General features: G+C 40.6%; 1 protein-coding gene across 1 annotated transcript in view; it reads right to left on the bottom strand.

Annotated features, from left to right (window-relative positions):
- TNPO3 (transportin 3) overlaps nucleotides 1–16,278 on the bottom strand; it is a 99,757-nt gene that overhangs the window by 42,409 nt on the left and 41,070 nt on the right. The window contains exons 5-8 of the mRNA XM_023753546.1: nucleotides 7,322–7,465; nucleotides 3,834–4,009; nucleotides 3,209–3,347; nucleotides 945–1,003 (exon numbers count right to left, since the gene is read on the bottom strand). Of these exons, the coding sequence (XP_023609314.1) occupies nucleotides 945–1,003; nucleotides 3,209–3,347; nucleotides 3,834–4,009; nucleotides 7,322–7,465 (518 nt within the window). The remainder of the gene's footprint in view (nucleotides 1–944; nucleotides 1,004–3,208; nucleotides 3,348–3,833; nucleotides 4,010–7,321; nucleotides 7,466–16,278) is intronic.

Below are 16,278 nucleotides of genomic sequence, written 5' to 3'. Positions count from 1 at the left end.
AAGTTTTCTGTTATTATTTTCTCAAATAGGTTTTCATTTTCTTTCTGTCTCTCTTCTTCTTCCAGCACCTCCATGATGTGAATGTTGGTATGTCTGAAGTTGTCTCAGAGACTCTTTACACTATCTTCATATTTTTTTTATTCTTTTTGCTCTTCTGATTGGGTGTTTTTGTTTCTTGATATTCCTAATTTTTTATTTGATTCTTAGCATCCTGTACTCTACTGCTGATTCCCTGCAAATTATTCTTCATTTCAGTGAGTGTATCCTTCATTTCTGACTGGTTTTTTATGTTGCTGATGTTCTCACTGTGTTTCTTGAAGTTTTCAGTAAGTTACTTGAGCATCCTTATAACCACTGCTTCAAACTCTGTATCTGGTAGTTTTCTTGTTTCCATTTCATTTAGTTCTTTTTCTGGAGAGTTCTCCTGTTCTTTCATTTGTGGCATGTTTATCTGTCTCTATAGTTTGGCTGCTCCCTATGGTAGTTTCTATGTATTAGGTAGATCTGCTATGTCTCTTGGATTTAGTAGAGTGGCCTTGTGTAGTAGATGTCCTGTAGGGCCCCATGGCTCGGCTTTCCCAGTCACCTGAGCTGGGCAATCCAGGTGCCTCCCGGTGTGAGCTGTGCAGGTGCTGACCCTATGAAACAGGACTTGCTTCAGTGGGGCTTTGGTGTGTCCACCCCTTAAGTGTGTCACCTGTGGAGATGGTAGGGTTGTAATCCAGCATGGTTGAAGTTGACCACTAGATGCACTGCTGGTTCTGGAGCCTACTGGGAGGTGCAAAGCCAACCACTGCCTGTGCCCTCTACATGGTACCACCCACCATGAGCTACAAAGCAATCTGCAGATGGCTGCTACTTGTGTTAAGCCTGGAGGTGCCCAGGAGAGACCAAGCTATGAATCAAGGCAGGCTGCCACTAATGCCGGGCCTGGGGCCACTTACTGAGAGGTATGGGGTGTGCTGAAGCCAAATGCTGCTTGTTTGAGAGATTTTAGGAAAGTCTGAAGCATGAGGTAAGAGAGACCAGTTGTATGGAAAAGCCACTGGAAATGGCTTGGATGAGCATGCAAGTAGGGAGGGGCAGGATCTTAGGGAATCACCAGGGTGTGCCAAAAAGTGTGAGCCAGGTTGATGAAGATTCAGATATGGTGTTGCCCCTGCCAGCTTTGTGGTGCAGAGAGCTCATCAAAGCAACAATGGCCTCTGACAGAACTTGTGTGTGGGAGAAAGCTGCCCCTCCAGCTCTTGCACTGATTCCAGGCAAGTTAGTTTCTCCCTGAATGTCCCAGGTTCCCTTCAAGCTGCTGCCCAGTGCTGGAGCTCAGAGGAAATGAGTTTGAGTAAAAGGGCCCTTTAATAGGAACTGCCTGGGACCAGCAAGCCTCCGTGTCACTTAGCCATAATCCCTGCTGGTTTTTACAAGCTAGAAATTGTGCAGACTTCTCTTTCTGATACTGGAACCCTTGGCTGTGGAACCTGGTATGGGGCTGGGACCCATCACTCCTTAGGGAAACCTCCACAGCCAAGATATCCCTCCCAATTTTAAACTGCCACACATGAGAATGGGACCAGCTGGTTCTATAACTTCACTCCAACTCTCCACCCCTCCTACCAGTCTTGATGTGCTTCTTCTTTAATTCCCTAGTTGTAGGACTTGCATTCAGCTAGATTTCAGATGGTTGTGAATGATGGTTGTTTGGTATTTTAGCTGTAATTTTGATGTGGTTGTGAGAGGTGGAGAGTCCAGTATTTACCTATGCAATCATCTTGACCAGCCCAAAAATGTTTTAACTGATTTTTAAGAAACTGATTTTGAGAGAGAGAGAGAGAGAGAGAGAGAGAGAGAGAGAGAAAGAGAGAAAGATATCTCCTGGGCACCTCCAGGCTTAACACAAGTAGCAGCCATCTGCAGATTGCTTTGTAGCTCATGGTGGGTGGTACCATGTAGAGGGCACAGGCAGTGGTTGGCTTTGCACCTCCCAGTAGGCTCCAGAACCAGCAGTGCATCTAGTGGTCAACTTCAACCATGCTGGATTACAACCCTACCATCTCCACAGGTGACACACTTAAGGGGTGGACACACCAAAGCCCCACTGAAGCAAGTCCTGTTTCATAGGGTCAGCACCTGCACACCTGGATTCATTGGTTGTCTCTTATATGTGCCCTGCCTAGGAATTGAACCGGCATCCTTGGTGTATCAGAAAGATGCTCCAACCAAGATACCCAGGCAGGGCAAATGTTGTTTTTTGTTTTGTTTTTTTAAATATTTTATTGATTTTTTACAGAGAGGAAGGGAGAGGGCTAGGGAGTTAGAAACATCGATCAGCTGCCTCCTGCACACCCCCTACTGGGGATGTGCTCGCAACCAAGGTACATGCCCTTGACCAGCATCGAACCTAGGACCCTTGAGTCCGCAGGCCGACGCTCTATCCACTGAGCCAAACCGGTTAGGGCCAGGGCAAATGTTTTAAGTTTCATCCAAATCTAGATATCCTCATGAGATTATATCAAACAAATAAACATTATCTTTCATATAACAGAAAAGGGGTTGAGAATTAACAGGACTATTGTGACCTCCCTAAGAGGGACCCTATATCCTACTTTTCCCATCAAGGATCCAAAATAGAGCTATTTACTCAACTTGGGAGTTTTTTGTCACTTCTTACACTATTAAAAGAAAAAACTACTTAATTGAAGTTGATGTTTTTTTTAATCTAGCAAACTTAAAAGAGGTAGGGTGTCTTACACCAAATTTTGGAATGAAGGAGACTCTTTAAGTCCTTTTAATCCTTTTCTCATTCCCATCCATAATCTGGAGACAAACTCTGGATGTTAAAATTTTTGGAGGTGCGCTTAAGATTTGGTGGTGGGTTTTTTTTTAGCTGTAAAACTCTAAAGAATAACTACAGAGAAATAGGGGGCTTAGTAGAAAGATAGTAGGCTTTCTTTTTAACTGACTCATTGAGGTACATATACCAACCAGTCAGCTCAGCTAACCAGGAAAAAAATAGAAAAGGATTCAAAAGAAGCCCAAATATAATTAATTAAAAAAAAAATCCAATACAGAGGCAACCCCCACATCAGATCAATTAAAAATAAGACTATAATTTCTCATTAATATAAAGCTTCGTGGGAAACAATAGAATATAAATAATATGCAACATAAAACTTGGAGAATAATGGCATTAGCATAGTATAAACACTACCTCATACTGAGGATGTCCTGCACAGATAAGAAGCAGTTCTAGAGTTCGCAGGTCCCCAAGACCTTGGCCTGGAGTACAAACAATTTTTTCAAGAAAAGTTTCACATAGTTCAGTAAAAATCCGACAGTAATTCAGAACTCTGTAGATGAAAAAGGAATGAGAACACCAAGTCAGAAATCTCGCTATTTTATGTACATATTCACCAACAGTTATTCAAATAAAGAAAAGGATCCTCAGTACAAATGATTATTTGCTATGCTGTACTTCAATCTCCATAACATCCACTATTCTTACATCATATACTTTTATACATATAAGCAAATGATTCATAAGTCAGTTCAAATTCTCAAATACTAAACCTGAATAAAATTCCCATCAAATCACACTTGATACTTCAAAGTTCATCCCTAATTTTTAGAGCCTTGCCCCTTTTAAGCATAGAAAATTACGACTTTCCATGATTACAACTTTTCCTTCTGCATCCAATTTGCCACTCCAGGTCAGATGAAAATAGAAGAGCATCTTTAGGATGCAGAGTGTGTATTTACAGTCACAAAGAATAGATAAATTATATAAAAAACACCAGCCTGTGTGTGAACCCAGGGCTACTGTCTTAAATACTCACTTGTCTAAATCTTCGCGTGCCACAGCCATATGATAGGCAGTCTCCAATGTCAGGACTCCTTGAAACAGTTGCATGGCTAATGGCAAGTTAGTCTCCACATTCTCAATGGCATAGAGAGCTGAGCACACACAGTCTGAAGCAGCTTCATGTAGGTTGGATGAGGTCTTATCCTGTTGCTGGGAAACAGCAGGAATAGGGCAGAATTATGATCATTAAGCTATAATCCAATTAATATGTAAACAATTATAGCCTGTTTCTGAAAAATGTAATTTACATGGCTAAAGCCTGGTAGCCATGGCCTTCAATGAGACAATACCCATCAATTTTCTCAATGCTATTTTTGATTATTTCCAAATATGCCAAGCAAATCAGCCTTTCTGTACCTCAATCATGATCACCTGACTTCTAAAACCCATGTTTTCCATATCAGTCCCTCTGACTGGAATGCCATGTGTGTTTCCTGCCCTATTTTAGTCTCTGGAAATTTTTTCCATCCTTTTTCTGATATTCAAGTACTATCTAAAATAAAAGGATCCAGATGGAGAAACCAAGATGGCGGCATAGGTAAACACCTGAAATTGCTGCCTCGCACAACCACTTCAAAACTACAACTAAAGACAAAACAGACATCACCCAGAACCACAGGAAGGCTGGCTGAGTGGAAATTCTACAACTAGAAGGAAAGAGAAAAGCACACTGAGACTCAGGAGGTGCGTAAGTAAAGTGCAGAGGTATGGAGGAGCGTTCGAGGAAAGGGCTGGCAACGGAGGACACGGTTGTCTTTTTCAATCGGGAGGGAGGCACAAGCTCCCGACGGCCCTGACTCCAGTTCCGGGCGAGTCTCTGGGGACCCAGACTCACATGGGGAGAAACTGGACTGTCTGGCAGCGGGCGGAACTCGAAGGCGGCTTTCTCTCAGAGGTGCTTGCAGCGATTACCAGGACACTGAGACGAGGGACCTCTTAGGGCAAGACTGAGGATCAGCCATAGCTGTTTGCTCCGCCCTGTTGATTCCCTGAGACCCCGCCCCACCCAAGCTGTGAGCAGAGGCTTTTGCATATGAATGACCTGGCCCTTTGAGATCTAAAATTACCTAACAAGCTGCAGCTGGGTCAGAGAGAACCAGAACATCCAAAAGAAGGCTCAAGGCCCCACAGCAGCTTGCATTGCTTCACAGCTGGGCCTCATCTGGGCACCTCCAAACCCCGAACAAGGAAGAGGAATCTGCAGATCTCTCCGTAGCTCCTGCTGGGTAGCCTCAGGCAGAGGCTAAATTAGCACCTCCTTAGAGATCCAAGAGCCCGTGTACCTAGTGGTCAAAGTGGGACCATCCAGATTACAACTCCTCAGATCCATAAAAGACACACTCAGGGGGCAGACTCAGTGAGCACCAAAGCCCCACTGAAGCAAGTCTTGCCCCAGAAGGGTGTCTTCAGCACAGAAGTTCTCCCACTGTAGACACAGCTGATTCTCACGGTCAATTCCTCCCAGTGATACCAACAACAATCAAGGCTTAACTACAACAAGACTGTGCACACAGCCCACAAAGGGGTGCACCAAGAGTGTCCACCTCAGGTAATTGGGGAGGCTGAGCCACTGGGCCATATAGGACACCTAGCACACAAAGCCACTCTATCAACACAGGGAAGCAGCCAAAATGCAGAGACAAAGAAACATCACAAATGACAGAAATGGAGGAAAGCAAACTACTGGATATAGAGTTCAAAACCACAGTTATAAGGTTTTCAAGAATTTTCTAGAAACCGCCAATAAATTTAGTGAGACCCTTGAGGATATGAAAAGGACCAACTAGAAATTTATACAGAGATCCAACAGCAGACAAGAGGATCCCAAGAATCAAGTCAAAGATTTGGATCCCAAGAATCAAGTCAAAGATTTGAAATATGAAGAAGCAAAAAATACCCAACCGGAAAAGCAAAAAGAATCCAAAAATATCAAGATAGTGTAAGGAGCCTCTGGGACAACTTCAAGCGTATCAACATCCGAATTATACGGATGCCAGAAGAAGAGAGAGAGAGCAAGATATTGAAAACCTATTTGAAGAAATAATGACAGAAAACTTTCCCTACCTGGTGAAAGAAATAGACTTACAAGCCCAGGAAGCATAGAGAACCCCAAACAAAAGGAATCCAAAGAGGACCACACCAAGACACATCATCATTAAAATGCCAAGGACAAAAGACAAAGAGAGAATCTTAAAAGCAGCAAGAGAAAGACAGTCAATTACCTACAAGGGAGTACCCATAGGACTGTCAGTTGATTTCTCAACAGAAACTATGCAGGCAAGAAGGGAGTGGCAAGAAATATTCAAAGTGATGAATAGCAAGAACCTACAACCAAGATTACTTTATCCAGCAAAGCTATCATTCAGACTTGAAGGTCAGATAAAGAGCTTCACTGATAAGAAAAAGCTAAAAGAGTTCGTCACCACCAAACCAGTATTATATGAAATGCTGAAAGGTATTCTTTAAGAAGAGGAAGAAGAAGAAAAAAGGTAAAGATAAAAATTATGAACAACAATTACATATCTATCAACAAGTGAATCTAAAAATCAAGTGAATAAAAAATCTGATGAACAGAGTAAACTGGTGAATATAATAGAATCAGGGGCATAGAAAGGGAGTGGACTGACAATTATCGGGGGGAAAGGGGTGTGGGGGGTGGGCGAAGAGACTGGACAAAAATCGTACACCTATGGATGAGGACAGTGGGGGAGGGTAAGGGCACAGGGTGGGGTGGGAACTGGGTGGAGGGGAGTTATGGGGGGGAAAAAGAAGAACAACTGTAATAATCTGAACAATAAAGATTTATTTAAAAAAAAAAGATAAAAGGATCCAACAAGTATCACAGACCCATACATAACATCAATATGATATTTCAGAATATCAAGGTTAAAGAGAGGTTCTTAAAACTTCTGGGGAAGAGAGAAGAAGGTAACTTAGAAAGGAGTAAAAACCAGTTATCCAGATTGGTCATGAGCAACGATGAAGCAAAAATCAGTTAACCAGCTTCATCATTAACAATGATGTTTGCCAGTATACAAGAGCCCTTGAAAATTTTGAAGGAAAAGAATTATTTAACTCACCCAGCCAGGGTAGCTTAGTGGTGAGTATTAACCATGAACCAAGAGGTCACCAGTTCAATTCCCAGTCAGGGCACATGCCCTGGTTTCAGGCTTGATCCCCGGTAAGGGGTGTGCAGTAGGCAGCTGATTAACGTGTACCAGCACACAACCATTAAGCACAGAGCTTCCATACTAATATATCTTCATGGAAGAAAAGCATTGGGAAAAAGGAGACAAAGTCACTCCCATCTGCAAAGACCTATTCAATATTTATGCTTGAGATATCGCTGTTTCTTTTTCTTCCAATCACTTTTCAGAAATATGAAAACACTGTTATGTCTCAGAAGGTTAGTTACTGTGGCTATGTGGCAGAAATACTTTCATAAACAAAGCCATTACTTACCAAAACCTCAAAAAGGAGTGCTAGTAACTTATTGTTAGCCATGAAGTTACTGTCCAAAACGCCTAGGTTAAACCAACTCCCCAAACAGCGAAAGACCTTCATAAGCATTTTCTCATCTGTTCCTGCTTTTTCTACACAGGTCATCTGAAAATAAAAAGGAAAAAAAAGTCAATCTTTATATTTAGGACAATCACCTCATAGATGTAATAATGGAAAGGATGAAAACAGTAAAAGCTAACAGAAGTGCTTTATAAGTACTTTGTTCTCAACACTTTTTTTTTTTTAAATTTTTTTTAAAAAAATATATTTTATTGATTTTTTACAGAGAGGAAGGGAGAGAGAGATAGAGAGTTAGAAACATCGACGAGAGAGAAACATCAACCAGCTGCCTCCTGCACATCTCCTACTGGGGATGTGCTCGCAACCCAGGTACATGCCCCTGACCGGAATCGAACCTGGGACCCTTGAGTCCGCAGGCCGACGCTCTATCCACTGAGCCAAACCGGTTTCGGCTGTTCTCAACACTTTTAATTCATTTAATCCCCACTAAAACTCTACAGGTGGTATTATTATCTCACTTGGGAAGCTGAGATACAAAGAGATTATACACACGCCAAAAGATAGATATGTCTCAGAAATAACTGTTTCTTAGATCCCATTTCTGCATTAATGGAATCTTATCAGAACTGTCTTTAAAGTAATACTCATCTATGGTTGATTTTATAAAACAGAAATAAGCTAATCATAAAACTACTGTATATTCCCACATGAAAAGCTGATGTTTCAGCTTTAGCACTTAATATTCAAGTAAATATGCCATTCCACAGAAAGTGGCAGTATTATAAATGTGATAGTTTATAAAAGATTTTTTAAAAGTTAGGCTAAAACTCAGTATTGTTTCTCTTTGCAAACTGTTTTTGTAATGTATAATTTTCCAAAGTGAGGTGTAATTTAACTTTTTCTGGACAGAAAGTGTTTAAATTACAACTGTGGAGTTATAGGAATTCTGATAATGATAGTAAGATGAAATAACCAAAACATAAAGTAGAAGGCCCTGTTTCAACAACTGACATGAATTTGTAGTAGAAAAACATATAACTTCATTTTGGCAATGTTTCTTATAAAATAAGGGCTTTCCCCATCATTTAAGGGTCCAGATGAAGTAGAAGTTGTAGAAAGAGGCAGCTGTAGAATTTGATCTTCCAAGTACACCATGAACCTTTATTGAACTTAATCATAATACTGTCAAACTGTCATGATCTCACTAAAGAATTTCTATTTGCTGTCAGTTAAAAGTAAAATCCTGAGTACATTTTTATTCTTGCTACTGGATGCATTGTCTGTTTTCTTTGTAAATGCAATACAATAAACAATTTAATAACCTAAAAAAAAAGTGTTTAAATATAACATTTACATCCCTAAGTGGTTTGGCTCAGTGGATAGAGCACAGGAGTGTGGACTGAAGAGTCCTGTGTTCGATTCCGGTCAAGGAATGTACCTTGGTTGCAGGTTCAATCCTTGTGCAAGAAGCAACCAACTGATGCGTCTCTCTCACATCGATGTTTCTCTCTCTGTCTCTCCCCCTCCCTTCCAGTCTCTCTAAAAAATCAATGAAAAAATATCCTTGGGTGAGGATTAACAAACAAACAACAATAATAATAATAATAACAACAACAACAACAACAACATTTACAGGCAATGGGTTAGAAACATCATAATTGCCATGAAGTTTGGGAGGCATGGGGGATATGGAATCCCATATGACCTAAATGCTGGCACTTATACTTCTAGGTAGCCATGCTCCCCCTATGTCTGCAGTATCAGGCAATAATGATTCTATACTTATTAATCAGAAACTGTACTGAACTGAACTGAAGGAAGAAAAAAAGAAATGATTCAAGTAAATTCATGGCAAACACACACACACACACACACACACACACACACACACACACACTACTCTTTTTGAAGCTGTTTATGTAAATACATTACACAACTGCTTGGCCTTTATGCTTCCTAAATGACATCTCAATTTTACGAAGGTATAATGTTTACAAATGGAAGGACTTGATTGTACATTCTAATTACTGACTCAAAGTTGAGGGTAATATTTTGGAAAAATCCTACATCTAAAGCTAGTTGCTTTGGAGAAGAAATTCTGCTATTTAAATAAAGCACACATCATAAAGCTTTGGAACTGAGTTACTACCTTCAGTTCCTCTTTGAGAACTATATTATTAAAACTCCACCTCTTAGAGTTAGGCCTCAAAGTTGAAAATAAATACCAAGCTCATCAGTAAAAATATAGCAGAAGCAAAGAAGAACTGATCTTAGATTAACAAAATGTAGAATAAATGAAGGGAGAAAAATATATTGGAGGCCAGGCTCAGTTAAGCTATAAAAGTAAGAAGAATATTAAAAACTTTTAAAAGTTCAATACAGTATTTAAAAATGGGTCCATTTGATGAGTTCAGACCACTCTGGAGCTCCACCTTACCACCTTCGTGGGGCAGACTCATCAGGCACCAGAGCCCCACTAAAGCAAGTCCTGCTCCATGGGATTGGGCCCTGAACACCAGCTCCTTGGCTATAGTCAGGACCAGTACTCGGCAGCCAGTTGGCCTGGGGGTAAATCCCTCCCACTGACGTGACAAAAGTAATCAAGGCTCAACTACTATAGGAGGATGCACACAGCCCACACAGGAGCACACCTGGATTGCCCAGTTTGAGTGGCTGGAGAGGTTGTGCCATCTACCACATAAGGCCACTTTACCAAGACTGGGAGACGTAGCAGCTCTACCTAATACAGAGAAACAAACATAAGGAGGCATCCAAAATGAGGAGACAAAGAAACATATCACAAAAGAAAGAATAGAACGAATGAACTAAATAAAACAGAGACAAGCAATTTACCAAATGCAGACTTCAAAACACTGGTTATAAGGAGTCTCAATGAACTTAGGGGAAGAGTAGATGAACTTTGTGAGAATTTCAACAAAGAGATAGGAAACATGAAAATAGAGATAAAAAACATTTTTAAAAAGTCAGAAATGAAAAATACAATAACTGAAATGAAGAATACACTATAAGGCCCGGCCGATGTGGTTCAGTAGCTGAGCAATGACCCGTGAACCAGGAGGTCAAGGTTTGATTCCCAGTAAGGGCACGTGCCCGGGGTTGCAGGCACGATCCCTGACTGGAAATTGAAACATGACCTCCTGGTTCTTAGGTTGAAAGTTCAACCACTGAGCCATGCTGATTGGGCTATCAACAATTACTTTAAATGCAAATCAATTAAATCAAGAGACACATGGTAACTGAATGTGTAACAAAACAAGACTCTTAGTATGCTATTTATAAGAGACTCAATTCAGATTGAAAGTAAAGAGATAGAAAAATATACTTCATTAAAATGGAAACAACAAAAAAAATGGGTAGCAATACTTATACCACAGAAAATAGACTTTAAAACAAAGGCTATAACAAGAGACAATGGCCCGAGCCGGTTTGGCTCAGTGGATAGTGTCGGCCTGTGGGACTGAAAAGTCCTGGGTTTGATTCCAGGCAAGGGCACATGCCTGGGTTGTGGGCTCAATCCCCAGTAGGGGGCGTGCAGGAGGTAGCCAATCAATGATTCTCTCTCATCATTGATGTTTCTATCTCTCTCTCCTTCTCTCTTCCTCTCTGAAATCAATAAAAACATACTTTTAAAAAACCACCTTCATAGATTAAAAAAAAAAAAAAAAGACAATGACAGACCCAGCAATTCCACTTCTGGGTATTTATCTGAACAAACCCAAAACACTAAATAAGAAAGACATACATCCACCATATGTTCATTGCAGTATTATTTATGATAGCCAAGATATGGAAGAAATCTAAGTGTCCATCAATAGATAAATGGATAGAGGTGATGCATATATACAACAAAATATGACTCAGCCATAAAAAAAAAAATGCAATCTTGCCATCTACAAGAACATGGATGGTATTTTGCTGAGTGAAATAAGTCAGAGAAAAACAAATGCCATATGATTTCACTTATATGTGAAATCTAAAAAACAAATAAATAAGCAGACCAGAAATAGACTCATAGATACAGAGAACATTTCGATAATGCTAGATGGGAGGGGGCTTGGGTAAAGGAATTAAGTTGTGAAAAAGGTAAAGGAATTAAGATGTACAAACTGGGCCCTAGGTGGTTTGGCTCAGTGGATAGAGTGTCGGCCTGTGGACCAAAGGGTCCCAGATTCGATTCCAGTCAAAGGCACATACCTCGTTTGTAGGCTCCTCCTCAGCCTGGGCCCTGGTCGGGGCGTGTGTAGGAGGCAACCAATTGATGTGTTTCTCTCATATTGATGTTTCTCTGTCTTTCCCTCTCTCTTCCACTCTCCCTAAAAATCAATGGGAAAATATCCTTGGGTGAGGATTAACAACAAAAAAAGATGTACAAGTTGGTAGTTACAGAATAGTCATGGAGATGTAAAGTACAGCATAAGGAGTGCAGTCAATAATATTGTAATAACTATGTATGATGTCAGATGGGTACTAGATTTATCAGGGTGATCACTTTGAAAGTTATATAAATTTCTAATCACTGGGTTGTACACCTGAAACTAATATAATTTTGTATATATTAACTGCAATTAAAAAATAAAAAATTATTTTAGAAGAAGAATGGGTCCATTTGAGTAGACTGAAAAAGTAAAATACTAGTAGGAAAATGAAATGGCACGGAACCATTAAAGAGAATTTGAGGGAAACTGAATGAAAAGGTTTTAAGAGACCTTTGGTACCTGGTATTATAGCCAAATATCTGTTTTTCTTGGCAATTTTGTACGAATTTCATCCTCTGGATTCTGTAACATGACAAGCTACATGACAGAATTATAGACCTTATTAGGTATTACTGGGATATATTTTTCAGATTCCATTACAACAAATCAATCTATCACCTGTGCCAATTATGAGAAAGTACTATCTAAGTAAAACACTTTCTCATATTTGGCACAGGTGATACATTGATTTGTTGTGCCTTGAGAGCCCAAGTGGCTGCTGCACTTGACCATTTGTGGCAATAATGATGGCTATAAGCACACAGCAGTGTTGACTAGATTCTCTTTTGACTTCACTTGAGCACTTAGAAAAAGAAAATGACAAGCTTAAGTCCATTAAGCTCAAGTTACAGTCTGAGAACCAGTTTCTCTGACATCTCTAAAGGAAGCTATTTAGTTATAGGCTGGTATTGCTGAAACTCATACACAAAATTTAATTTTGTGGCGAATTACAAACAACAGTTGAATTTACAATCCCACCAAGTTTCCCATGTGAAAGTTAGGAAAATGATTGATAAAGAATGGGATTCAGAAGCGTGGAACATAGATATCTGGTTGGACCCGAATGAAACTGATCATCTTGAAACCCCAGGTCACTCTGATTCTCACCTTACCAGTGGAAGAAGCCTGCCTTCACATTTCTTCCTCAGACTGATAGCCCTGCAATAACAGATATCATGACAGGGGATGCCCATTCTCTTAAAGATCTACCACAACCATCCCCTGTGTCACCCATAACTAGAGCCATATCTCAGCATGTTCCAGGGGGCAGGTACACACAGGAGGAAATAACTTACATATCAAGAGAATTCTAAAACTTTGCTAATATGTACCTGAAGAAACCCAAAGAACATATGTGGGAGTAAGCTCTAAGGGTGTTAGACCAAGGGAAGCTGGAATATAACACTAGAGATTCTAGATTTAATGAGTATATGGAGTGTCTGGGAAACACAAATAGGAAAATCATAGTGCAAATATCTAAGATTTGGGGGCAAATCTATGCCCTCTTCTGCAGGTAACTATTTTCCCTTTAAGAAGCAATGAGCCTTGGTAGAGACTGAACATGTAATGATGGGATATCATGTGATCATGTAGCCTGAGCGGAGTACTGTCTGAACTATCTAGCCGTAAGGTTGGGCATGAGCAGCAGCAACCTGTCATCAAATGGAAATGGTATATAAGAGACTAAGTTCAGAAAGATCTGGAAGGTACAAGCTGCATGAGCAGGCAGCTCAGATTCCCTCGAATATCAGCTTTACTTGCATTGGTTCATTCCCCTCAATCCATGCCTATGGCTTTCTGGAGTGTTCCTCACAACCAGATACCTAAGGAAGAAAACTCAAACCTGGATTATAAATGGGTCTGTACAATATGCTTAAACCACCTGAAGATGGGCAGCTGCAGCATTACAGGCCCACTCAGGGGCCTTAGTGAAGGACAGTGGCTGCAAGAAACCCTCCTAGTGGACAGAACTTCAAGCAGTGTATTTGGTTGTTCACCATGTCTGGATTGAGAGACTACTAGACATATGAATCTACACTTATTCATGAACAGTTATCAATGGGTTGAATGAATAATCAGGGATTTGGAAGAAACAGGATTAAAAGTTCAGTGACAAGGAAGTCTGAGGCCAAGGTATATGAATGGAATATGAATGGGCAGACTGTGGAAGTATTTCTGTTCTAGGTGAACACCTACCAAGGGTATCCACTAGAAAGGATTCTCTCAATGACAGACAAACAAAATGATGTAAGCCTCTTTCCCCAGTCACCCAGTAGTTGCTCAGTGGGCTCACAAAATGGCCACAGTATTGGGGATGAAGGCTACACATGGGATTAACATAGATTTCCAGTTACCAAGGCTTAAATGGTTAACACTACTGATGAGTGTCAAATCTGCCAACAGTGAAGACCAACACTGAGTCCCTAATCTGGCACCATTCCCTGTGGAAACTAGGTTGACTGATTACAATGGACTTCTATTATAGAGGAAGCAGAGCTTTGTGTTCACAGGAAGAGACGATTATTCTGTATATGAATTTACCTTCCCTGCTTGCAATGCTTCTATCAGCACTATCATTCATGGACTAACACAGTGATGGCGAACCTATGACACGCGTGTCAGAGGTGACACGCGAACTCATTTTTTTTGGTTGATTTTTCTTTGTTAAATGGCATTTCAATATATAAAATAAATATCAAAAAGATAAGTCTTTGTTTTACTATGGTTGCAAATATCAAAAAATTTCTAGATGTGACACAGCACCAGAGTTAAGTTAGGGTTTTTCAAAATGCTGACACGCCGAGCTCAAAAGGTTCGCCATCACTGGACTAACAGAATGCCATAGCCAAGTATCATGGCATCATATCTAATCAAGGACCTCATATCAGAATAAAGATAGTACAGTAATGGGCAACTCTGGAAGATAAGACTACCACCTGAACAATTTGGGCTCCTTATACAACCAAACCAACAAGAAAAAAGGGGTTAAACTATAGGCTGAAGTGACTGATCCTAGTTAACACACCGTGGACGGATCATGAGAATTCTCGCTTCATATTACACAGTGTTTTACAAAGTATCATACTTTAAAAAGATTAGCTTGTAAGAACATGTAATAACTTCAAAATGCAATGGGTATTTAAATTTTTTTTAATATATTTTATTGATTTTTTTTACAGAGGAAGGGAGAGGGAGAGAGAGTCAGAAACATCGATGAGAGAGAAACATTGATCAGTTGCCTCCTGCACACTCCCCGCTGGGGATGTGCCCACAACCAAGGCACATGCCCCAGACCGGAATCGAACCTGGGACCCTTGAGTCCGCAGGCCGACGCTCCATCCACCGAGCCAAACCGGCCAGGGCTGGGTATTTAATTTTAAAACGTGCCTTTAACATTTATGTAAAATGTTTTTTGTACTTGTTCAATAGAAACTTATCTGACCACTGGGTAAAGCTAGCAATAAAACTACTGGTCCGCAATGTGTTAACAAGGAATAATTGGGTTCCTTCTATACAATGGAACCATGGAGTTCTCCATCTGGAACCCAGAGGATTCTCTAGGAACTCTCTTAGTACTTTCACACTCAAAAGTAAATGTTAATGGAAAACTACAGGTGCAACCGCCAAGAAAAGGCAGGATGATTGAGAGCTCACTCTTTGAGAATGAAGGTTTGAGTCACTTCACAGAGTAAAGAAACGCAACTAGCTGGGTTGGTGTCTTTAGTTCATTCAGGCTGCTATAACAGAATACCAAAGAATGGGTGGCTTATAAACAACAGAAATTTATTTCTCACAGATCTAGAGACTGGAAATTTCAAGATAAAGATTCAGATCTGTTGTCTGGTGAGGACCTGCTTCCTGGTTTATAAACAACTAGAGGCCTAGTGCACAACATTCGTGCCGAGGAGGGGGGCCTCGGCCTGGCCAGCACCCTCTCGCTCCCCTAAGCCGGCAGGTGGACATCCCCCGAGGGGTCCTTAGTGCTGCCACGGAGGAGAGGCAGGAGAGGCGGGAGAAGCTTTTGCTAGCTGTGAGCCTGGCTTCTGGCTGAGCGGTCTGCCCCCTGGTGGTCAGTGCGTGTTGTTCCACCGGTTGTTCCACTATTTGGTCGATTTGCATATTAGGCTTTTATTATATAAGATTGTCTGTTTGGTGTGTCTTCATAAGGCATAAGGAGGAAGTGAGCTTTCTGGGGTCTCTAATCCCATTCATGAGGGCTTTGCCCTCATGACCTAATCACCTCCCAAAGGCCTCACATCCAAATACCATCACAGTTGGGATTGGTTTTCAATATATGAATTTTGGGGGTGGGGTGGGGGGGTAGTACACACAAATATCCAGTCTATAGCGGCATGGATGAGATAAAATTAGCTGTAAAATAAGAAAGCCATACATATTAATTACAGCCTTGTGACCAATATATAAATGAGGACTATAGCAAGATTGCATATTTTCTATTTGCTTGTTATACCATTGTATAGGAATTTAAATGTATGTAGATGAATGCATATGGAAGATGAATTAGTCAAATGAGAAGACAGATGCTGGTTATAGATTTAGTGCTACTCAGCACCAAATTCACCCTTTTAGACTACTTTGTACAAATGGATCTGGGCCCTT

This window comes from Myotis lucifugus, unplaced genomic scaffold (assembly GCF_000147115.1).
Source record: "Myotis lucifugus unplaced genomic scaffold, Myoluc2.0 scaffold_46, whole genome shotgun sequence".
NCBI lineage: Eukaryota > Metazoa > Chordata > Mammalia > Chiroptera > Vespertilionidae > Myotis > Myotis lucifugus.
Note: the sequence above shows the minus strand (reverse complement) of the source record. Positions and strands in the feature narration are given on the sequence as shown.